The sequence below is a fragment of the Lepus europaeus genome, chromosome 2 (genome assembly GCF_033115175.1).
Source record: "Lepus europaeus isolate LE1 chromosome 2, mLepTim1.pri, whole genome shotgun sequence".
In the NCBI taxonomy this organism is placed as follows: domain Eukaryota; kingdom Metazoa; phylum Chordata; class Mammalia; order Lagomorpha; family Leporidae; genus Lepus; species Lepus europaeus.
In genome coordinates this window covers 150282899-150307894 of record NC_084828.1, presented here as the reverse complement: position 1 = coordinate 150307894, position 24996 = coordinate 150282899, and the positions used below count along the sequence as shown (strand labels likewise).

Genomic DNA, 24996 nt, shown 5'->3' with positions numbered 1-24996 from the left:
TCTGTTGGTTCACTCCCCAGATGCCTGCAATGGCCGGAGCTGTGCCGATCTGAAGCCAGGAGCCAGGTGCTTCTTCCCAGTCTCCCATGTGGGTGCAGGGGCCCAAGCACTTGGGCCATCTTCTACTGCTTTCCCAGGCCATAGCAGAGAGCTGGATGGGAAGAGGAGCAGCTGGAACTAAAACTGGCGCCCATATGGGATGCTGGCGCCACAGGCAGAAGATTAACCTACTGTGCCACAGCACCGACCCCAAAACTTGAGACTCTTGACGGCAGACATGATAAAGGAAAACAGAAAGGAACTACCAAAATGTAATGAGGAAAATGACACAAAAACGATAAAACATATTTTCAAAATAATCAAGAAAAAAACAATTTTTAATAAATCTTTGTTTATTCACTTGAAGGAGTTACAGAGAGGGAGAGACACAGAGAGACCTTCTATCTGCTGGTTCACTCCCCAGATGGCTGCAACAGACAGGGCTAGGCCAGGCCAAAGCCAGGAGCTTCTTCCAGGTTTCCCACAAGGGTAGCAGGGGCCTAAAGCCATCTGCTGCTGCTTTCCTCAGACCATTAGCAGGGAGCTGGATCAGAAGTGGAGCAGCTGGGACACAAACCAGTGCCTATGTGAGATGCTGGCATTACAGGTGGCAGCTCTATGCACTACATCATCACGCCAGCCCCCAAAACCAATTTTTTAAAGAGGCAAGAAAGCACAAGTATCGGGCGCAAAGCAGGATGGCAAGCCCAAGTCTGCTTTAAATACACCATACAATCAACATATGTAGATTGATGATGCCAGTTACAATCAGAGACATCGGTTCAGGAAACGAGTTCAAATCCATCTTCAGCTGGTTTCAAGAGACATATTTAAAGCATAAGGAAATGGAGAGACTTAAAGTAAAATTATGGGAAAAAAATAGCCCAGGCACATATTTTTAAAAGGCTGAGATAGCTATATTAATATTACATAAAATGTACTTTTAAAACAAAGCCATTTTGTGGGGCTAAAGAGGATGAGTACACGATGACAAAGTGTTACATCTGTGTAGAAGACGCGGCGATTCTAAATTTATAAGAGTCATAACAACCTTAAAATAGACCTTGTAGAAACTGAAAAACTACATGGAGGAGCTGCCACTGAGCCGGTGCTGGAATTAGAGGCTTCTGCACACCAGTTTGAATACCAATAGTTCAGGCAGACAAAAATGAGTAAAGACATAAAAGATTTCAGCATAAGTAAGTAACAAACTTGATTTAACAGACACATTTAGAGCTCTGCATGGGAAACTTAGGTATGCTTTCGGAGAACATTAACAACTGTGACACTGAGCTGGAGGAGCTTACGGGTGTTCGTTGCACTATTTTTAACTTACAAAGCAAGTGTCCACAAAAATCTTTAAGAATTGTTGTCATATGGTCCACACTGCCTGACCGTGTGTAAATTAGGTTAGGAGTTAGTGCCATTTAAAAATTCATACATTTTTTAAACTAAAATCACACTTCTAAATGATAACTGTGATACTTAGAATTGTGTAATAAAATGCTTTATGTCAAAACTTGCGGGATACAATAGAAGTCATGATTTAGAAAGTTAGAGCTAGTTTAGAATTAGTCTTAATTCTGTTACATCTTAAGTTGTTACAGAAAAAATAAGACTATACTCCAAAGAAGGAAAAGAACATAGGAATAGAATAATTAATAGTTTTTAACTCAAGATACACAGGAGATTATCAACAAAGGCAGAAGGTCGTTGTTCTAAAAGTTAATATTATATATACGGGGGCCGGCGCCACAGCTCACTAGGCTAATCCTCCACCTGCGGCGCCAGCACCCTGGGTTCTAGTCCCGGTTGGGGCGCCAGATTCTGTCCCAGTTGCTCCTCTTCCAGTCCAGCTCTCTGCTATGGCCCGGGAAGGCAGTGGAGGATGGCCCAAGTGCTTGGGCCCTGTACCCGCATGGGAGACCAGGAGGAAGCACCTGGCTCCTGGCTTCAGATCGGCGCAGCATGCCGGCTGCAGCTCACCAACCTTAGTGGCCATTGAGGGGGGGGGAAACAACGGGAAAGGAAGACCTTTCTCTCTGTCTCTTTCTCACTGTCTAACTCTGCCTGTCAAACTAATAATAATAATAATAATAATAATAATAATAATAATAATATGGGACCTGGCATTGTGGCACAGAGGTAAAGCCGCCACCTGCAATGCCAGCATCCCATATGGGTGCCGGTTTGAGATTTGGCTGCTTCACTTCTGATCCAGCTCCCTAATGGCCTGACTGCTTGGGCCCCTGATCCACATGGGAGACCTGAAAGAAGCTCCTGGCTTCAGCCTGGTTGAACTCTGGCCGCTACAGCCATCTGGGGAGTGAACCAGCAGATGGAAGATTCTCTCTCTCTCTTTCAAATAAAGAAGTCTTTATTAAAAATACATATATATGTATATCTTTTGATATACAAGGATACTTGGAAAAACAAAAAGTTTATAATTACAAAAATTTAATCCATGCAGTTTTTTCACAATATACATTTTCCATGAACTTTTATGAAAGATGTAACATATGAATATTATATTTTTAAAAATTAGAAGTGAGATCAAGTAGTGTTGGGAGCAGTTATTTATGTCTGTGGCATAAACCACCTGTACTAGAACGCATACACACACCCAAACACTGACCACAAGAAAGGAAGTGCCAGCGCCGGGGGCTCACTCTTAGACACCTCTGAAAGTGCAGCTGCGGCCGGCGCCGTGGCTTAACAGGCTAATCCTCCACACCGGGTTCTAGTCCCGGTCGGGGCACTGGATTCTGTCCCGGTTGCCCCCTTCCAGGCCAGCTCTCTGCTATGGCCTGGGAAGGCAGTGGAGGATGGCCCAAGTCCTTGGGCCCTGCACCCACATGGGAGACCAGGAGAAGCACCTGGCTCCTGGCTTCAGATCAGCGAGATGCGCCAGCCACAGCGGCCATTGGAGGGTGAACCAACGGCAAAAAGGAAGATCTTTCTCTCTGTCTCTCTCTCTCATTGTCCACTCTGTCAAAAAAAAAAAAAAGTGCAGCTGCTTTCTGTGTAGGGTGCACGTTGATTCTAACACGGTAACCCGGGCTGTGGAGACACTCTAGCCCTGGCCCTGCTAGGCAGCCTCTGCCTGAGTGTGCAAGCCTGGGGAGCTGTCCAGCAGCGAGGACTTCTGAAGTCAAGTCTCAAACAGGCCAGCGGGTTCAGTTAGAAAAGAGAAGGGCGCCCCCTGCTGCGAGTGCCGGTCAGTTTGGAAGCGGCTGGTACGCGCTAGGCGTGCTGTGATCTTGCTGAGGTGGCACCGCGGACTTGGAGGACACATGGAAGCCGGTGTTGGGGCAGTGCTCTCTCAGAGGCAGGTGGGGGAGGTGCTGCAAGCTGGCCGGCTTCATGAGTGTGGGGCCCACGCCCTTGCACAGGGCCCTGCACTTGGGGTTTAGTGCTGTGCGGTCACTATTCGTGTTGTTTTTGAATTTGTTTTCTAAGTGAGGTCCACGGGGACAACACAGCACACATTGAGGTGTGGGGTTTGGAGCCTTGTTCAGTTCTCACCCGACCTCCCAGAGCCTCTGCAGGACTTCTGGTTTTCTGAGCTCAGCCCCCCGCCGCCACACGCCTTGCATGGCCTGGGCAGAGACATGGGAAGTCTGCGTCAGGGGTGCTCCCAGTCTTGGCACAGGAAGGCAGTGGCCGTCCACCCCAGCTGGCAGCACCACAGCACATTTGCCTTTTTCCTTCTGGTTTTTTGGGTTTTTTTTGTCTGTTTTTAAGATTTATTTATTTGAAAGGCAGTTAGAGAGAGGCAGAGGCAGAGAGAGGTCTTCCATCTGCTGGTTCACTTCGCGAATGTCTGCAAACAGCTGGAGCTGGGCTGATGGGAAGCCAGGAGCTTCTTCCAGGTCTCCCATGCAGGTGCAGGGGCCCAAGCACTTGGTCATCCTCTACTGCTCTCCCAGGCCACAGCAGGGCTAGATCAGAAGTGGAGCTGCCAGGTCTGGAACCAGCACCCTCATGGAATGTGTGCACCACAGGCAGCAGCTTTACCCGCTACACTGCAGTGCTGGCCTCTGCCTTTTGGCTACTTCTTGTTTTTTTTTTTTTTTAATTTAGTGAATATAAATTTCCAAAGTACAGCTCATGGATTACAAAGGCTTCCCCCCCCCACAACTTCCCCCCCACCCGCAACCCTCCCCCCTCCCACTCGCTCTCCCCTTCCATTCCCATCAAGATTCATTTTCAATTCTCTTTATATATAGAAAATCAGTTTAGTATATATATATAGATTTCAACAGTTTGTCCTCCCATAGCAACACAAAGTGAAAAAATACTGTTGGAGTACTAGTTATAGCATTAAATAACAGTGTACATCACATTAATGACCGAGATTCTGCAAGATATTTTTTTAAAAAAAGATTATTTTTCTATGTAATTTCCAATTTAAAACCAAGGGTTTCATTTTCAATTATCTTTATATACAGAAGATCGCTTCAGTATATACTAAGCAAAGATTTCATCAGTTTGCACCCACACATAACCACAAAGTGTAAAAATACTGTTTCAGTACTAGCTATATCATTACTTCACCTTTGACAACCTATTAAGGACAGATCCCACATGGGACACAAGTACACAGTGACTACTTCTACATAGGCACTCACTAGCAAACGGGTCATACTCCTGTTGGGAGGCTAGCCAGGGAAAGAAGGAACCTGGCATGACTTCTGGGCGTTCGGAGGCTGGTGTGAGGAGGAACCTGAAAGCTGGCTTGCACACCAAGTCCTAGGGCAAGACCCCCACTGAGAGCCGGCTCTGTCCTGTGAGAATCTCCAGGCTGGGAGACGGGACATTAAATGGCACATTCAAAGCCGCGGTATGTAAAGAGACCAAGAAAAAAGAGAAAAGGCTTTTCTTCTTTTTGACCTAGGAGTTCCAATTTTCCTTCTGGAGTCCACACGCCCTGACTGCAAGGGCAGATACAGGAGCCAGCCTCCACAATTAGACCATGGCACATGCTGTTTCCAGGACAATACGAGTGGGAGGAGGGGTCCACAGGGCTCCAGCCCAAGAGTTTCTCCTCCCTTCTCTGAACTGCCCTCGGCATATGGAGGCTCAGCAGCTCCTCCATATCTCAAACGATGAAGTGTCGGGAAACGGCTGGGGCACCAAGGAACCAAGCCGTGAAATCCATACCAGTGGCCATGACCTCCCTGATGGCACAACAGACTGGGCCTCCCAGAGACTCTTGGAATGAGAGGTGACAAGCCACACAGCTGCTTCTGTCCCTGCCTGGAGGGAGGCAGAACTGAAGACTGGCGACCGGGTGGTGGGCAGGGCTGAGAATGCCCACTAGGCAAGCTGTCGGGCCACAGAGATGACTTTCCAAGCCCTCAGAACCACCCTTACAGGAATTCCATCATTGTGCTGTGGCTCTGAGGAATACCTGCAGAAGCTGGTTCTTACCAGATAGAAAAGAAAGGAACTGAATCAAAGTGCAAGCAACCGAGGCAAACAGATGGCCAGAGGGCGAGGCTGGGCAGCCTCTTGGTATAAGCACTTAGAGCCACACAGAATCAAAGACACAAAGCCATGTGCGTGCGGCCTCATCCAGTCAGGGAGACGTTTGTTCCAGGCTCTGGAGCAGTGACAAGCCAGAGCCAGCACAACGCAATTGTAAAAAGGGACACAACCGCCAATGCCAGAGCAATGCATCTGCTGTAATTCTGCTTCTGGACACAGACAATTTGTATTAAGATAAAAGAATCCGCGAAACAGAAGCAGTCTCACCTGCATTTTCTACTCCAGCACTTCGGGCCAGGCTCCAATGCCTGCATGGATGGAGGAATCTGATCAGAGAGGGCAGACCTAGACTTAGTATCACCCACCCCATCTTATCTAGAATTTGCCGCAACTTTCTTTCCAAAAGCTTTCCTGGAGCTGGGCACAATTTGCAAACTGAATTGCCGATTCCATCTTTATCTCTGCCATGACCACCTATCCTTGGAGACTAGGAAAAGGAGAAACAAACTGCATGACTCAAAACAGGAAAATCAAATGGTTCTTATCAGATGCTCTTCAAACGCAAACCCCAGTATATCAAGTAGTAGAAAATGGAAATTCAAAGATAAAAAAATGATTTGAGAGGGGAAAAGATCAGCCAAGCAATGAAACAGTTTTCAGTGCAACAGTTTTTTTCCTTAACTTAGAAGGAGGAGTATGGCAAAGATAACTTGCCAAAAAAGGAGAGGAAAGGATCCAATGGGGCAAAGGGATGGGGCGAAAAATCAGGTATAGGTTGAGAGAGGCAAGCCATAAAACCAGAGTGCCTCAGACCCAGGAGGGTGCCTTCTCAACGCAGAAGAGTCTGTGTTCGAGCCACACTGACTGTTATGGGGAACTGAGTCCCTAGTATTCAATCTGGAAATGAGAATACAGGGGAGGGCAAAAACAGGGAGAGGCGTGAGGAAACTGTGTGTGTACTGAAATTTAGCCAGGGCTCCCATTCTTTGCAACTGCAGTTTGCTGATGAGCTTAGTACATCGCTGCTAGCACTAAGCAAAGTGAAGTCAGACTTGTTTTGAGTTTCAGGAGCCCAGACTACACATGTAGGGCACATGCTCTGAAGCTTTGGGGTCTATGTAACCAGACTTGGTTTCCTCAACATTTGGTTGTTTCCTTTTCCAATGCACGACAGATGAAAGAGAAAGAGTACGAAGTGGTAGAGAGGTTGCATGTGTGTGTGTTGGAGAAATGAGTAACTTAATTTAACTTAAACTTATTTTATAGCTTTCAATGTAGTTGTTTTCTAAATATTGCTGGTCCTGTGAGGTCAGATTTTATAGCTGGTGAAAGCAAAACAAGAAAATGAAGAAATGGAGATTTTGGTGTACTGCCACTGTTCTCGTCTGAACATTAAAAAGGCAGAGTTAGAGAGGGAAAGATGGAAGGATATCGTCCATCAGTTGGTTCACTCCCCCAAATGGCAGCAACGGCCGGGGCTGGACCAGGGCAGGCCAGACCAGAGCCAAGAGCTTCTTCCAGGTCTCCCACATGAGTAGCACGGGCCCAAACACTCGGGCCATTCTCTTCTGCTTTCCCAGACCATTAGCAGGGAGTTGGATTGTAAGTGGAGCAGTCAGAACTTGAACTGGCACCCACTGGAGATGTTTGCATTGCAAGCAGTGGCTTCACTCACTGCACCACAACACCAGGCCCATGGGTGGCATACATGTAACTTACTAAGTATCTATCATGTGCTGAGAATTCTAGGTTCCTGAGATAACTGTGGTGAATAGACAAGTTCTCATGAAACTTATTTTCTAAGTGGGTAGAAGAGTAGAAAATAAGGATGTTTACAGTAAAAAGTAAAAATTCATTACACTTAAAAGTGTAATGGATTAAAAACATACTATACTGAATGACACTGGAAGTGGAATTGGGAGCCTCTAAATAGACGTGGGTGTGACGAGGGCGTCTGAACCAGGACAGTCAGATGAGGACCTGAGTAGAGAAGCAGCAGCTTTGCTGTGGAGATCAGGCCTATTTACACACTGACACCGTGTCTCATGCGTCAGCTTCTGCTACACGGGCAGTGGAAATCCCCAACAATGATAGGTGCAGCAGTTAATTCAGGAATACAGGTGACTGTGCAACCTGCGGTAAAGTTAAACGGCATTTAACTTCTAAATGTTCTTTTCTTTGTTGTGTAGCTTTGTTCCTGGACTACATAAACTTGTCCTCAAAGAAGACACATTATCGAAGGCAAGATTCTTCCAAAATAAAAAATATTTTTCAAGAGTTACAAGAGGTGGCAGAGATGCTGCTATTCAAAATTTTACCAGAAATATATCCTTTAACTTTCAAACTGGAAGAAGGGGGATAAAAGGTGCCCCCGGACAACATGATAAAGGAAGTGCACGAACAACTTAATCTTCGGAAGCATCAGTCAGACTCTGGACTTCAACAACTGACCGTGCTGCCGAACTACCGGGTTCAATCTGGATATCCGCCTGTGTCTGGAGGTCCATTCTGGAAGGCTGATCAAGCTACAGGGGGTACAGGCAACTTGATCCCCTGTACTCACTGGGACTAAGATACATCGCACCCATTTATTTGATCACTCCCAACAATTCTAGCACTCTTAAGCCTGCCTCAAGAACTGTTTTCCATTAGAAGATGGGAGAATGCAAAAAGTGTTCTGAAAAGTCTAATGAATATAAGTTTTGAAGGTAAATTTTACAGAGTCTATGCATGTATGGCTATGGGCCAATTTTAATTCTTGTGACTGTAGGTCTACGAACATTTTCTGAAAACCAAGCCTTCTTTCTTAATTTAGTACTGTTTAACATTCACTTGTTTAACCGAAGTTATTTTCATGTGTGGGCTATGCTGGCGTCCACATTAGACCCACACTGTCCTGTGTGTGAAATCTGCCCTTTCCTGACTCCTCTACCTAGACACACAGCTGAGTGTGACTAGTTCTGACGGGTTTGTGCTGGGAGGTTCCCTCCAGTACTCTGCTTGGAATGGTGAGAAGCAGAGGGTAATTTTCTCCAGCATTAAATCCTCCAAACTCATATGTAGATGCTGGGTTTGGAAAATATAAGAAAAGCATGAATGTTTAATATGCAAACCCATATCAGGTTGCAAAGATGCACAAGAGAGCAGAGTAAGTGAAAGCAAGAAAGTTCTGTCCCCTCATCCCCATCCAGGTTTTACTCTTACAATGAAGACGACAATTTTCAACAACTTAATAGCAAAGCGGCATTTTTTTATTTCCAACCCCGTATTTGGACCTCACATCAGCCTAAGAGTGAGCTGCAGAACTGGCAGCACTGACCTGCTGGGGAAGGGAGGGAAGCCCTGCATGGGTGCGTGGGGAAGACGGTTACTAACACCCAAGACCAGCTCAGATCTGCATGCAGACTTTACCTCTGCTCCTGAAGCCTGAGAAGAACATGCACGTACAGTGTTTTCTGAACCACTGCTGCCAACCTTACACAGGCGGCTCCGAGAGAGCTCCCAGGGTGCTCGAGCAGCAGGAAGCCCAAGGAAGTACATGGTCTGTTCATACTCAGGAGTAACACATCAAGTTTCTTCAGCTAACTGGTGCTATGGGCTTCAGGAAAAATGTATGCTTCAAGTACAGGACATCAATAAGCAATAACTTAAGAGGTATTTTAATAAAAGGGATTTTTCTGGTTAACTTTGGATTAAGCACAAACACATTTCTGTTTATGGCTGCAAATAGTTTTAAAACAGAATTTGTTTTAAGTTGAATGTAAAGCTGAATGACTGGCACTTCCTGACAGTGTTGTTGTTTACCTGTTTTGCACCACAGCTGAGATGTAATTAGAGAAATGTAGAGAATCAATTTTAGAGTAGTCCTCGACAAGTGGTATGTTCCCTACACTCAGGTTATCCATGGCCTTGTTCTGTCACTGATTCTTTGTGACATGGAGACCATTTCTTTACCTCAGAACAAAGGCTGCTGGAGAGTTCATTCCTCTGCTAAATCTGTTAAAAATGGGACCCAAAACAAAAAACTCTTGGGATGCCTTAATATGGTTTACCACATTTTTAATAACAAAAACATGTTTACATTATAACAGCTTTACAACCATCTTCTTCAATACAAAATAAACCGAGACCATATCCGTCTTCACATTTCTCACCTCCATTGCATACGTATACAATAAAACGTCCACACTGTTGTCTGGCTGATTGTTACAGAGAAGTGCACAAGTAGATAAGCCAAATACCACTTCCTTACCTACCTACGGTGCAATCTGTTTTGTCATAGAACAGGGATGTAGAACCACGATTTTGAATTAAACGAATCTGTTCTCCCTTCTCTTCTCTAGAAGTACCTTTTCTCTTGAGTTACAGTCTATTTATAATTTAATTACAGTTTACACCAATCAGCAGGTTCTTATTTCCACACCTTCACAATCCCATCTCTGGAGGCGGTTACGATGAAGCCCTGTGTGGTCTGGAACGTGGCAACATCCGTGATGATGTCGTGGTGTCCCACAGGCAGAGACTCTGGCCCTCTTCGAGGGGCGTCATCACTCGGCCCTGCCTTCTGCTTATTCTGGATTTCCTGTTTGATGGTTAATTCAGACACATTAAAAGTCTGTACTACATTCTACCTTTCGTCAGTATTCTTGCTTCTAGGGTATGTTGTGTTTAAGTCAGCACCTCTGGTGAAATAGTTGTGCTGTCAAAAATACATTGAGCAAAAAGGAGTATCCAAAACGACATTCTGGTCTTCTAGTTACTGGGTTCCATGGATAGAAAGTATAGAAAATTTATACAGAGGCCAACATTCTGGTGTATCAACCTTTGGCAACATCAAAAATAAAAGGAAAAAAATGGAGAAGTCTAGTATTTCCAATGTTCATTGGAATTTGCCATGAAGGAAGTGTTCTGTCAGGAACATTATCTCATTTGGAATTTTTTCCTAAGAACAAAACTTTGGAGTCCCAAGAGTCAGGTTTGAATCCATTGTATGCTATGTTGCATAATGAAGCAACCTGTCCAAGATCATACAGCTAACTTTTTTATTTGTAAAAGTCAAATAATGAAAATACTTATCAAGTTAGAGAAAATGCAATAAAAAAATATTCTATAAATTCAAAATACTGCCATTCCTAGCCAAAATTATTTTTATGGCTCCAAAACTGAAAACCAGACTACTGTACCTGAACAACTTCTGTCCCTTCAATTATCTTCCTGTAGTAGGACACAGATGGGGAACTAGTGCCTCCTGCCACAACATAGGACCTTTCTGGGTAAGCCAAGTCCCAAAACCTAGAGAAGAGGAAATAAATGGAGACAACTGCCACAAGATAATGGACAGAACCAATAATTGTTGGCTTATGTTCGTGAATGCATTATTTTCAAGAGCTAATGGAATGCCATTAGTTACAAATACAGTGCCACCGATACGTGTTAACACCTCGTGTAAGCCATAGCACCCACCCCCACGTTATCATCTCCCTCCTGACTATTAAAGGTACTCCGTGAGACACCATACCTTATTTTCATGTCTGAGCCAGCTGTTAGCAGGATAGGATTTCCATCTGCAGGACTACAGTAGATTCCATGGACACTGTGAGGAGAAGGCTTAACAAAATGTGGAGTCAAACAGAAAACATCAACATATTCAAAATGATGGTTTCATTTCTAAAGAAATTAACTGCTGGGGCCCACATTGGGGCTCCGAAGGTTAAGCCACCACCTAGGACACTGGCATCCCATTTGGGTGGTTTCAGTCCCAGCTTTCCATTTCCAGTCCAGCTCTCTGCTATTTGCCTGGGAAAGCAGCAGTAAGTGGCCCAAGTACTTGGGCCCCTACAACCAAGTGGGAGAGCCAGATGGAGTTCTAAGCTCTTGGCTTCAGCCTGGCCCAGCCCTGGCCTTTGCAGCCGTTTGGGGAATGAATTGGCAGATGGAACATCTCCCTCTGTCTGTGTGGCTCTTCGTTTCATATAAACAGATGTTTAAAATAATAGTGTCAGTAACTTTATAGGTACCTGGTTACCTAAGAAATGAGAAGCCAGTTATGTATGTCATATCCACTTCTTTGAGACTTTAAAATATATTTGCTTTGCATCATTCTGAATATAGTAGCATACATAACCTGTTCAGGTTATCTGAAAATTCATATTTAGGATGACTTTGGGCAAGACCCCCAACTAAAGGGAAAACAAAATCTCTTTTGTCCCAGTAAAGTGCCCTTGGCATTAAGAACAAAAGTCCAGATGCTCCTAGATTTACGACAGGGTTGCATCCTGCTGAACCCTAAGTTAAAAATGCACTTCACACACCTCGCCTAAAGCACCCACTGTTTCCTCTCACGATCATGTGACTTACTGAGAGCTGCTGCCCAGCATCACCAGAGTAATGAAAAGATCAAAACTGGATGAATGGCTCCCTCATATACATCACAAGACAGAGAAATCCTAAGTTGAACTGCTTGAACTGCTCTAAGTTGGGATCATCTGTATACGTCAGAGGGTCATGTTCCATTTTTTAATGATCTAAACTTATTTTGGGCTTTTCCAAGTTAACTGAGATCTGACTGGGGTTCCAAAGAGAACTCACAAGGCTTTTAGAACTAACCAAAACACTTAATGAAGCAGACACTAGCAAGTTTAAGGAACTGGAAAACAACCAAGCAACAATCAGTGACCACAGAATAACTTCATAGTAAAAACCCAAACTGTAACATAACCCAGAAGTCTAACAAATACCATGTTTGATAAAATGCCAAAATATTTAGAATTTCTGAAAATAATTTCTTCCTCTACAGTAAAAATGAAGCAAACCTGTAACTCTGAGAGTGGCGGTGCACTGCTGGCCCAGAGAGTAAATCTTCTGTCACCAGTCTCCATGTCCCACATGGACACTTCGTTGTTACCCTGAACAGCTAGGGGAGACAAAGGCCAGAACCATTAATTTGGCAATCAGAGCTCTCACACCTTGGTAGGTCATGCAAGTCAGCCTACACCCACTCCGATTCTCCCCATCCTGCAAGAAATGCCAACTAGTGCTTGAAACAACATCATGACAGTCGCCAGACCCAAACAGTGCAAAGAAGAGTTGAATATCCCAACAGTAAATATTCACTTCTCTAACAAGTGAAGAGAACCGTGGGGTGGAAAGATGAGACAGAGAACGAGCTTGCCCTGAGCCGCAGCCTTCTCCCTTCTACAACTGAGAAGTAGAGAAGAAATAGATAAAGTATGAGAAAATTAGAGCAAAAAGGAAGGAGGGAAAGGATCCCGTGCAGTGGGTGAGGGTCAAGGGCACTCTGTGGAAACGATGTTGTGGGTGGAACTGAAAAGGCAAGTGAAGGTGAGCAGACAGGGCACGCAGAAAGAACGCAATGGGCCTGCCCTGCCTGAGGCACACCTGACTGGAGGAGAGGCAGACGAGGGTCCTGCTCCTTAGCTGTTGTTCAACAGGGGAGTGGCTTCTTTCAACATATAAAATACCAGGCTGCTTTCAATTTTTAATATTTACTGAGCAGTAACATTTATTGGGGGCTATCATTGTCCTTGGCACTGAAGGACAGATGACAAAGTAGAAGAATCCCCTGCTTCATGGAACTGCCCACTATAAAGTGAAGACAACAAACAAATGCAAGGCTCTGAAGCAGGAGCGTGCTTGACTAAAGGAACAAGTCGTGGCTGAGACTGAGTGAGAAAGGCCACAGTGCTGGCTACTCTCCATTGGCCACCCTGCAGCTGCTCCGGGTGAGCCACATCAACAGGTCCCTAGCCTCCGCTAGCTGGGTTCCGCATGGTGGAGGCTGAGTAACAGCCCCCAAAGAAATCCATAGCCTACTCCCTGGAACCTGTGAATGTTACCTTGCATGGCAAAACGTGTGTGTGTAAATAAATTAAGGACTCTGAGATGAGAGATTATTCTGGATTATTTAGGCAGGCCTAAATGCAACCACAAGCATCCTTATGAAAGAGGCAGATCTGACAGCAAAGGCAGGAGGTAGTAACAACGATGTAAGATGCTCCACTCTGCCTCTGAGGATGAAGAAGGCACCAGGAGCCAGGGTACACAGCTCAAGGAGCAGGAGAATGTAAGGAAACAGACTCTCCCAGAGCTTCCAGAGGGCGTGCGGTCCCATTGCCAGCTTGATACTGGAACATAAAACCCATCTCAGACTTCCGGACGTCAGAATCGTTAGGGTATAAATCTGCATAGTTTTTTTTTTTCTTTTAAATGTCTCTGATTTTTTTTTAAAACTTTTATTTAATAAATATAAATTTCACAACTTTGGATTATAGCAGTTTTTCCCCCCATAACCATGCTCCAAAACGCAAACCATCCGATCTCCTACTCCCTCTCCCATCCCATTCTTCATTAAGATTCATTTTTAATTATCTTAATATACAGAAGATCAACTTAGTATATACTAAGTAAAGATTTCAACAGACTGCACCCACACGGACACACAAAGTATCGTTTGAAGACTACTTTTACTGTTAATTCGCACAGTACAACACATTAAGGACAGAGATCCTACATGGGGGGTAAGTGCACAGTGACTCCCGTTGTTGATTTAACAATTGACACTCTTATTTATTTTTTTTTTTGATTTTTTTTTATTTAGTGAGTATAAATTTCCAAAGTACAGCTTATTGATCACAAAGGCTCTCCCCCCCCACAACTTCCCCCCCACCCGCAACCCTCCCCTTTCCTGCTCCCTCTCCCTTTCCATTCCCATCAAGATTCATTTTCAATTCTCTTTATATATAGAAAATCAGTTTAGTATATATATAGATTTCAACAGTTTGCCCTCCCATAGCAACACAAAGTGAAAAAATACTGTTGGAGTACTAGTTATAGCATTAAATAACAGACACTCTTATTCATGATGTCAGTAATCACCCAAGGCTTTTGTCATGAGCTGCCAAGGCTATGGAAGCCTCTTGAGTTTACAAACTCCGACCTTATTTAGACAAGGCCATAATCAAAGTGCAAGTTCTCTACTCTCTTCAGAGAAAGGTACCTCCTTCTTTGATGGCCCATTCTTTCCGCTGGGATCTCACTCACAGAGATCTTTCATTTAGGTCATTTTTTTTTTTTTTTTTTTTGCCACAGTGTCTTGGCTTTCCATGCCTGAGAAACTCTCATGGGCTTTTTAGCTGGATCCGAATGCCTGAAGGGCTAAATCTGAGGCCAGAGTGCTGTTTAGGGCATCTGCCATTCTATGAGTCTCCTGTATATCCTACTTCCCATGTTGGATCGCTTGCTCCTTTTTAATTCTATCAGTTATTATTAGTAGACACAAGTCTTGTTTATGTGATCCCTTTGACACTTAATCCTATCTTTATGATCAATTATGAACTTAACCTGATCACTTTAACTAGTAAGATGGCACTGGTACATGCCAACTTAATGGGATTTGGAATCCCATGCATGTTTCTAACTCTACCATTAGCTATAGTTTTAAGCCACCAAATTTAAGTTGTTACAGCAGTCATGGGAAGCTAATACACTCCTAGCAAGGAGCCCTGAAGATGAAACAGAGTGAAGAAAGCCAAGTCAGCATGCTCAGGCTGAGCTCCTCTGCCTTCTCTAGCCAATTTTGTTCCAAATCCCAGAAGCCACCCTCCTCCTGCCTTCTACAACTACTCTACTCTGACCAGTCCTATCAGTCCTATATTACTGCACTACCTTTTGTGGTACCCTTACATCTTTGTACATAGTTCCTCTGAAAATAAATGCTCTTTAAGTTATCCTACCTTTTCCTGTTGTAATCTTGGCTGACAAGGAAGATCAGAGATGGCAAGGGAGTAGACCCATAAAGCCCTCTGGACCACAGTGAGGAGTGTGGCTGTTGCCTGGAACAAGAAGCCACTGGCGGGTGCTCAGCAGAAGAGAAACAGCAGCAGGGACTTAAGAGAACACTGCATTAACAGGGGCAAGGGATCACAGTGGTTTGAAGTAAGACACCGACAGAATTAGTTTAAAAATAGTCGAATTCTGAATATATTTTAAGATAAGCATGCGACTAGATGAGATCACACAGAGAGCCAGTATAAACAGAAAGGAAGACCACAGAGTGAATCCTGACATGGGCCACATTTTAAAAGTTGAGATGGTGAAAAACTAACAGATCAAGAAGTCTAAGAGCCAAGAGAAAGGTCCTTAAAACCAGGTTTACTATTTCAAAGAGATGGAAATGATGAACTGACCAAATGATAAGTCAAGTAAGAAGGGGTCAGGGCCAACGTCCTGGTGTAGTGGGTAAAGTTGCTGCCTGTGACACTGGCATCCTATATGGGCTCTGGTTTTTGTCCCAGCGGCTCAACTTTCCAATCCAGCTCCTGCTAATGCACCTGGGAAGGCAGCAGAAGATGGACCAAATGCTTGAGCCCCTGTACCCATGTAGGAGATCCAGAGGAAGCTACTTGCTTCGACCTGAACTAGCTCTGGCTGTTGTGGCCATTTAGGGAATCACCAGCTGATGGTGGAGCTCTCTCTGTCTCTCCATCTAACTCTGCTGTCAAATCTATCTATCTATCTTTAAAAAAGAAGGGCTCAATAATGGCCATTGATCAACTCATGACTAGAGCCTAGGGAGATTACTGATGCCATAAACAAGAGTGTCAAACAACAGGAGTCACTGTGTACTTACATCTCATGTGGGATCTGTCCTTAATGTGTTGTCTAATGTGAAGTGATGCTATAACTAGTACTAAAAACAGTATTTTTACACTTTGTGTTTCTGTATGGGTGCACACTGATGAAATCTTTACTTAGTATATACTGAATTGATCTTCTGTATATAAAGATAATTGAAAATGAAAAAAATAAAACCTGGTGTTAAATTGGAAATGGCATAGAAAATTAATTAATTTTTAAAAAATATCATGTAGGATCTCTGTCTTTAATGTGCTGTACACTGTTATTTAATGCTATAACTAGTACTCCAACAGTATTTTTTCACTTTGTATAGCTATGTGGGGGAAAACTGTTGAAATCTTTACTTAATATATACTAAACTGATCTTCTGTATATAAAGAGAATTGAAAATGAATCTTGATGTGAATGGAAAGGGAGAGGGAGCAGGAAAGGGGAGGGTTGCAGGTGGGAGGGAAGTTATGGGGGGGGAAGCCATTGTAATCCATAAGCTGTACTTTGGAAATTTATATTCATTAAATAAAAGTTACAAAATAATAATAATGGCCACTGACTGCAGCAATGTGGTGACTGTGACAGCAGCAGTGCATGACACGGACCATTTGTGTGAGAAGGGACTGTGAAGAGCTTATAGGGAACAGGACCAACAAGGAAACACAGGATTAAAAGAGCTATTATTTACCAATATTAACCGTATGCCAAACCATGCTGTTCACATTTTATCTCAAATTCTTACAACTCTACATGCTAAAGGTTTAAAATCACCTTTTTCAGAAGGAAAAAGTCAGTTTCAAGTCCTTACTCAGGTATCTCACCCAAGAATCCATACAAGAAAATTTGGGGTCTCAATAAGGGAAGGGAAATCATCAAGAAACACAATGTTTCACAATGGAAATCACAAGAAACACAAGATCAACAGGAGATGGTAACTGGGAAGGATGTATCAAGGTCTCTAACCTAGATTACCAGGAAGATGGTGGCAGCTTTACCAAATCCAGAACAAAAGCTGGTGGTGGTACCTTTAAGATCATACTTGGTCATAACGATGACAGTGAGATGTCAGTGGTGGGGACTTCCATCATCAGAACAGAAGCATTTAGTTCACGTGTCAAATAAAAACTCTAAGACCAACAGTCTTGGCCACAGGATATTATGTTCTTTCCAACAAAATCCCCCAACACAAGAAAGCCAGCCATCCATTTTACCTGCAATCACCCAGGACTGATACAGGGGGTGCATTGAGAGGCGCCTGATCCGAGCCCTGGAAGGATGACAGTGACTGGAAATGGGCAACTGGAACCTCATGTCCCAACAAGCCATGGTTCCACTGCTTGTACCTTAAAGAGAAAAAACACAAAACGGTTATCGTGCACATCCACTGCATTTATACCAACGGCAAACAGCATTAGCTTTCTCAGACTGCATTTTAAACTACCTTAGTCTCTTAGAAAAACAGTTTGTTCTCATGAAGCTATCTCCCCAATTTCAAACAAAATCTCTAGTTGTTAAGTAAGAGACATAAAGTGCTTACCAATGCTATTACAATGGTATCTAGTGAATATAAGTTGAAAATGAATAATCCATTAATTACAGATGCTCTTATTAATTGCCAAAGGCACACACAAACACAGAGCTGTAAAGCAGATAGAAACTGGATTTGGTAGTCAAAATGTTCAGCCTGCTATAAGTAACGAGAGGTTTTACTGGCACTCAGTGATCATTTACCAACCTCAAAGTCATAGCAGCTTTGTAGCTATCATCAGATTTCAGCCATTTCCACTTGTCCTTTTCTCTAGAGCATTATGGAGTCAGGTACGGATGACCAGTCACAGCAGAGTGCCTACGCATCTTCCTGTGACAACTTAAACCCTACAGAGATGCCCCTCTGTCCTAAGAATAATGCCTGCTCTAACACTGAAGTGCTGACTGTGACACAGGCAGAGCGTACATTCTTGGACTGGTATCCAATCCCAGTGGAGAGACTGGGGGCGAGGAGCAAAAGGGGCCACTGAGCCTCTCTGCTTGTCACTCTTCCCACTCCTGGACCATATCTCAAACAGCCACAGACATCTCCAGTGCAGTATGCTAACTTGCCAAGTGTGTGCCACCTAGTCTCCTAGGTCTGGGGTTACATTTTCTGTCCCTGTGCCGTGTATTCACACAGAAGACAAAAAAACTGCATTCTGCATAAATCATATAAAATAATAAAGGGGTTTCCCAATGTCACAAATACAAGCAAGATCTGGCCGGCACCGCGGCTCAATAGACTAATCCTCTGCCTGCGGCGCTAGCACACCGGGTTCTAGTCCCGGTCAGGGTGCCGGATTCTATCCCGGTTGCCCCTCTTCCAGTCCAGCTCTCTGCTGTGGCCTGGAAGTGCAGTGGAGGATGGCCCAAGTGCTTGGGCCCTGCACCCGCATGGGAGACCAGGGGAGGCACCTGGCTCCTGCCTTCGGATAGGTGCAGCGCGCCGGCCGCAGCGGCCATTGAAGGGTGAACCAACTGGTAAAAGAAGACCTTCCTCTCTGTCTCTCTCTCTCTCACTGTCCACTCTGCCTGTCAAAAAAAAAAAAAAAAAATACAAGCAAGATCTAAAGAACTAACTTTGAGCACAGACCATACCTCCTCTGAAAAAGCATGACACGTGGAAAAGAGCTAAGATGTGGTAGCTTCTCAAGGGACAAGTTCAAAGCACCATGGGGTGAAAGAGGTGAAACTCGAAACAGGGAAGAGGAGGAAGATGGATGGCGAAAGGCACGATGCTGACCCCAAGGCTACACAGTTACAGACAGGAGGCATGAGCTTTAGTGAACTGCATAGAACAAGGACTACAGTAATGATGCACTGTGCGTTTCCAAACTGCTAGGAAGAGTAGATGAAAATGTTTTTACCACAAAGAAGTCTATGGAGTGATTTCCTAATTAAGTTGCTTTAAATCAGTCTATAATGTAATATGTAACAATACATCACATTGTACTCCATAAATATATACAGTTATGTAGGTACTTCAAAAAGTTTGTAGAAAAGAATGAAAAGATAAGTATTTTCTGGTGCAAGAAAAATTGAAATCTAGGCAGTTTTTTCATAATATGCATTTTCCATGAACTTTCCCAAGACCCTTGTATTTATCATTACAGTTTTAAAAATAAAACTCAGTTTAAAAAAAAAAAGTCAACATCCTGAGTATACCTGAGGTAAAGTGAAATATATACCCTAAAAAGACTTATTTGCAGGGCCAGTGCTGTGGTGTAGTGGGCTTAAGCCTTTGCCTGCAGCGCCAGCATCCCCTATGGATGCTGGTTGGTGTCCTAGCTGCTCCTCTTCTGATCCAGCTCTCTGCTGTGGCCTGGGAAAGCAGTAGAAGATGGCCCAAGTACTTGGGCCCCTGCACCCTCATGGGGGACCAGAGGAAGCTCCTGGCTCCTGGCTTCTGATTGGCCCAGCTCTGGCCATTGTAGCCATTTGGGAAGTGAACCAGCAGATGGAAGGCCTTTCTCTCTGTCTGTAACTTACCTCTCAAATAAATAAATCTTTTAATAAAACAAAAAAACCTATTTGCAAATATTTATAGCAGGTGTACTAAGGAAAGCCAAACACTGGAGAATGGATGCATGCACACAATGTTGTCTATACAATGGAATATTACTCAACAATAAATAAATGCAAGGGCAGCTGCACCCCATAACTGGAGTACTGACAAAGAGGGAATTGATGAGCATATTGAAAAGAGTATTTAATGCAAGGAACACTGAGGACAATTTTTGAAGTAACAGAAATATTCTTATCCTGACTATGAGGGGTCACACGAGTGTATACATTTTTTAATCATCAAATTAAATACTTAAACACCACCAACAACAACAACCAAAAGAAAGAAGCAAGCAAAATTGCAAGGCCTATCTTCAGCCTGTGGGTTTGAAACAGATAAGAAGGGGATGAAGTAAACCACTGCTTAGCTCTTCTCCCACCCAGGCACTGTGATAGATGCTTTCACTTCATGACATCCTCAGAGCAGAACCTGGATAGGACCAGCCCCATCTGAAGATGAGAATACTGAGACTCGGAGGAGTTAGGGAGCTTGCCTGAGGCTACTGGAATTTAAAACTGTGTCTGCCCAAACCGAAATGCTATTTTCCTTAAGTCAAGTCTGCTGCTTGGAGACCTGTGGAGACCAGTTCACTTAAGAACTAGAAGAAAGAAGAAACTGATCTATGCCTTAAGACACTCTCAGATCTGATTTCACTCCTCCAGATCTGTTTTTTAATGAAAAAAGTTAAAACTGAAAATGATTATACCATAGTAATTAGGAAAAATAAAAGGAGAAGGGGAAAATCACCATTGAAGAAAAGGAAACAAACAGCTTTCATGAGATGGCACCTGCATCCAGCCAGTGACTGGAACGCCAGCTTACCAATGCAGAGCCAGCACTGGTGGATATCCACAGCAAAAGAAGTGATGAGGCCTGACTTTAAGTCATGCTTTAACGTCCAGGCGTTGCTTGAAGACCTGAGGTCCCAGCCAACCAGAGAGCCATTCACGGTGGCGTAGGCGAGAACGGACTGTGCCCCTGAGTTGAAGTGATGCATGTCCACAACACAGCCGTCCTCCTTCTGATCCAGAATTCTAGAGAAACACTTTCAGTCACTGAAAGCAGAGCACTAGCCTCCATTTAAAATGAGTTTATACACTAACCATACTCAAGAAATAAAAAACTATGTGACTCCATCAGGACAATGATAGTTAAGGCATCTTTTTTTAAATTTTTGAGACTTAAATTATAGACAGGCCTCCCCTTGTGTTCACCTTACATAGCCACGTAACTTAATTTATTGAAACTGAGATGTTAACCTTGGCACAATCCTAGTAATTACAGTACAGAGAAAATTCTGATTTTTTTTTTTTTAACCAGTATCCTTTTACTGTACCAGGATCCAATCCAGGACACTGCCTGGTACTGAGCTCCTTATTCTCCACCATAATCTCGTCTGTGACAGCTCCAACTTTCTTACCTTAGTATTTTTGAAGACTACTGGTTATTCTGGATAATGTCCCCCAATTTGAGTCTGTCTAATGCTTCCTCATAATACTTCAGATGATGCCTCACTGGGAAGGGGTAGCACAGAAGTGATGTAACCTCAGCACATAGGAGGAGCACCAGACACTAGTCTGTGTTACTGGTAGATCACCTCAGTCATCTGGTTAAGGTGCTGTCCGCTAGGATTCTCCGCTGTAACTCATTCTTCTCTTTATATCAATGTATTCTTGCACATACGCACATACCTACTCCAGCATCATGAATTCCTCGGAACGTCTCCAACTCCTGTCCAACACCAGAGTTCATTCTAGCCTTTGCCCCGCTCCTAATTTGCACACCTTCTTCCAAAAGTGGAAAACCCGGTTCCCAATAACAATATATTCTTAACAATATATTTACTAACGTGTTCAACCCAAGTATAAAAATAAATTAGTTCTGGCATTGTTAAACCACTCTCTTGTCAAAAACAAACCACTGGAATGTGACGTTTGAGTTTTCACTTCTTTTTGTCATTAGCCTTGTAGTACCCAATTAAAGCATGGTTTTCCACAGTTCTTAAGTTGGTTCCTTTGTTCTCTGTGGCCTTCAATGTAATTACAGAATTTTCATTTGACAAGATTCACTTGTCACAAACTACATTCGAATTTCCCGCCTACATTCTGGTTGATTTTTTTTTAAATTTTATATACAGTAAAATCCATTGTTTTGTGGAATACACTAAAGGGTGTATGACAAACATACAGCCATGTATCTTCCACCACAGAACCACACAAAACTGTTCCACATCCCAGAATGCATTGTGTGCTGCCAGCCCACCTGTCATCAGTTTCTGCCCTTTATCCCTAACTGATGGCAACTCATCTGCTTTCCTCCGATTTTTTTCCTCAGCTCTTACCATTTTCAACATAACAATTACACATATTTAGGGGGTCCTCCCTATAATTTTATGTCTACCAGAATGGCCTAATCAGAAACATAGCCTTATGAATCTAATCCTTTCAATAGCAATGCATACTTTAGGTTCCCTAATGTTGTTGCATGAGTCAGCAACTCATTCCTTTCTATGCCACTGTGTGGATGTAGCTGTTTTTGGTTTGTTTTTATTTTTCCCCAAGCTGAAATATTTTTTAAAACTAAAAAGAACAGGATAAAACATACTGGCTAGCCTCCCTGATTAGTATATATCATGCTTTCACAGACTCTTGTAGTTTCATCGCTTAGATCAGGATCAGCAAACATTATTTGAAAGGAGAGAGCCAGTAAATATTTTAGGTTTTGTGAGTCTCATATATTCTTGTTGCACAGCCTTTATTTTTCTTATAACTATTTTGAAATGTAAACATTTTTCTTATTTTATGAACCATACAGCATGGCATAGCTTGTGACTTCTATCTTAGCTAACAATTACATTACAAACATTCTGACTCTATTTCCCTTCAGTGGGATAATAAAAAATCCAAACACCAAATAAGAGCCACACCAATAGCTGATACAACCCAATGAAATAGATGACTTACGACTGGGTTTCTCTGGAACACAGTATTGTCAGGCAAATGAAATCTAAGCATCCTGGCATGGTCTCCCAATCTCGGTAATGTCTGCTTAAACACAGTAACACTGACAGCACCAAGTCCTGCTACTGAGAGGAAACTGCAAAGAATGCACACCTCTGGGTATGACCATGGCAGGCTCTGCCAGTAGTTCATCTGCATGGGGCTAAATAGGTGTATCCCTACACAGCCACCCTCTGCGAAGATACATTTCAGAGAAGACTGGCAGGTAAAGATGCTGTTCAAATCTACTGAGGAAAATGGGTTGAAAATTCCATGTATTTTAAAATGGAAACACAAAACAAAAACAAATCCTTAGTGACCCAGGAAACATCCCTTTCTGCCTTAAGCTACCCAATGGCCAGGAGTGATGGTCCATTAAACTCAAAGTCTCCTCAGTGCTTTCTTCCTGTGAGGTCACTTCCTCTGCCTGGCATGGCCTTCCCAACCTCTGCTTCCATGGCTAACTCACATACACTCCCCCCTGCCATCTTCTCTATCCAATGTGGCACACTACCACTCTGCGCTGAAAACTGTTCACCTGTATATTTCTGACACTGGACTGCAGATTCTTATGGAACAAAACTTATTCTAGTTGTCTTTGGAATCCGCAGGGTGTAACATGTCATCAAAAACCTGTTCTGCTTTGTCTTTAAACATCTTACCTTGTATGTGTTTAATCTGTAGTTTTCTTCATTTCTTATAATGGTTGCTTAAACTACTGCGAATTTGGTTTTAAAATGATCAGCACATCAGCTCTACTCTACATTCCCATCAACACTGCCAATTTTAATCCCAAGTGACAGAATGCTAACGTTTTAAGTGTCCTTAAATGAAGAACATCAGTGATTAAGTCGTACTTTTAATAGGGGAGATAGAATATGTAACTAATAATTAGGTTATTCAGATTCCACACTGGGACAAACCACATGTTCAAAGCTGCTCTTCAGACCTTTAGACAAATTTGCTGAAAACAAGATATATAGATACTGTCTTATGAAACTAATCACATGTGATACTTTTACATTGGAAGCACAGTTTTACTTACTTTCTGGGTTTCCAAAACCAAAAACGCACAACATTAGAGGCCCTCAGTTGATCCAAACTACAGTGCAGGGATCCAGGAGAGCCAACTTCCCTTAGTGCACAAAGCACAAACTATAAAGAAAGACGAGATACAGATACCTGCTTTGTAGAGGATGGATCTTAGGAGACTTGGGGAGCTTAGAAACCTCAATTCCAAGAAGCTGGACAGCACCATTATCCGACGCCACAGCTAAGTAGTGGGAGCCCTGGCAGAATGTGAGTGTCTTCACTCGACCTCCACTTCGGCTGTATGTGAGAATAGACCTGGACAAAAGACAGAGCCTCGAGGTTATCACTACTGCAGTATTACACAGCCACACAACTACAGCAAACAGAATGACTACTTAAGGTCTATTTTATCTTCCCAAACTCATAACAAAAGCAAGATCTCCCCTCAAAAGCACCTGTGCATACTCTTTTCTCCTGATACTTTCATATGGCCATCTTCACCCACTTCTCTCCTTCTGTAGAAAGGCAGGCTGTCCCTCCTCTTTTTGATCAGAACTCCCACACTTGTGGTCCTGATCCAATTTTCCTTCAACTCTTAGAGTCCTTAAGCCCTCACCCTTGTACCCTTCAGTTAATCTATGATCCCTAACACAGCCTGGTACAGCAGGAAAAGATCTGAGTTCCACTATCAACTAACTATACAATCTTGGTCAAGCCTCCTACTCTGATTGATGTCTCAGTTTATTCAATCTATGAAACTTTTTTTTTTTTTTTGACAGGCAGAGTGGACAGTGAGAGTGAGAGAGAGAGAGAGAGAAAGGTCTTCCTTTTTTCGTTGGTTAACCCACTAATGGCCGCTGCAGCCGGCGCACCGCGCTGATCCGAAGCCAGGAGCCAGGTGCTTCTCCTGGTCTCCCATGCGGGTGCAGGGCCCAAGCACTTGGGCCATCCTCCACTGCACTCCAGGGCCACAGCAGAGAGCTGGACTGGAAGAGGAGCAACCGGGACAGAATCCAGCACCCCGACCGGGACTAGAATCCGGTGTGCCTGCGCCGCAGGCGGGAGATTAGCCTATTGAGCTGCGGTGTTGGCCCAATCAATGAAACTTTTTATACAATATATCAATACCTTTCACATCAAAAAATTATTTTCACATTATAGTTGTACCATCACTTATTAATAAAATTTGATCCC

General features: G+C 43.4%; 2 protein-coding genes across 2 annotated transcripts in view; one reads left to right on the top strand and one right to left on the bottom strand.

Annotated features, from left to right (window-relative positions):
- LOC133752068 (collagen alpha-6(VI) chain-like) overlaps positions 1 to 7938 on the top strand; it is a 111596-nt gene extending 103658 nt beyond the window's left edge. The window contains exon 36 of the mRNA XM_062182342.1: positions 7719 to 7938. Within this exon, the coding sequence (XP_062038326.1) occupies positions 7719 to 7938 (220 nt within the window). The remainder of the gene's footprint in view (positions 1 to 7718) is intronic.
- A 1633-nt stretch (positions 7939 to 9571) lies between these two features.
- The window catches only part of PIK3R4 (phosphoinositide-3-kinase regulatory subunit 4), a 69813-nt gene continuing 54388 nt past the window's right edge, over positions 9572 to 24996 (bottom strand). The window contains exons 14-20 of the mRNA XM_062214835.1: positions 23953 to 24117; positions 20594 to 20805; positions 17388 to 17519; positions 12342 to 12442; positions 11048 to 11136; positions 10713 to 10821; positions 9572 to 10111 (exon numbers count right to left, since the gene is read on the bottom strand). Of these exons, the coding sequence (XP_062070819.1) occupies positions 9941 to 10111; positions 10713 to 10821; positions 11048 to 11136; positions 12342 to 12442; positions 17388 to 17519; positions 20594 to 20805; positions 23953 to 24117 (979 nt within the window). The 3' untranslated portion in view covers positions 9572 to 9940. The remainder of the gene's footprint in view (positions 10112 to 10712; positions 10822 to 11047; positions 11137 to 12341; positions 12443 to 17387; positions 17520 to 20593; positions 20806 to 23952; positions 24118 to 24996) is intronic.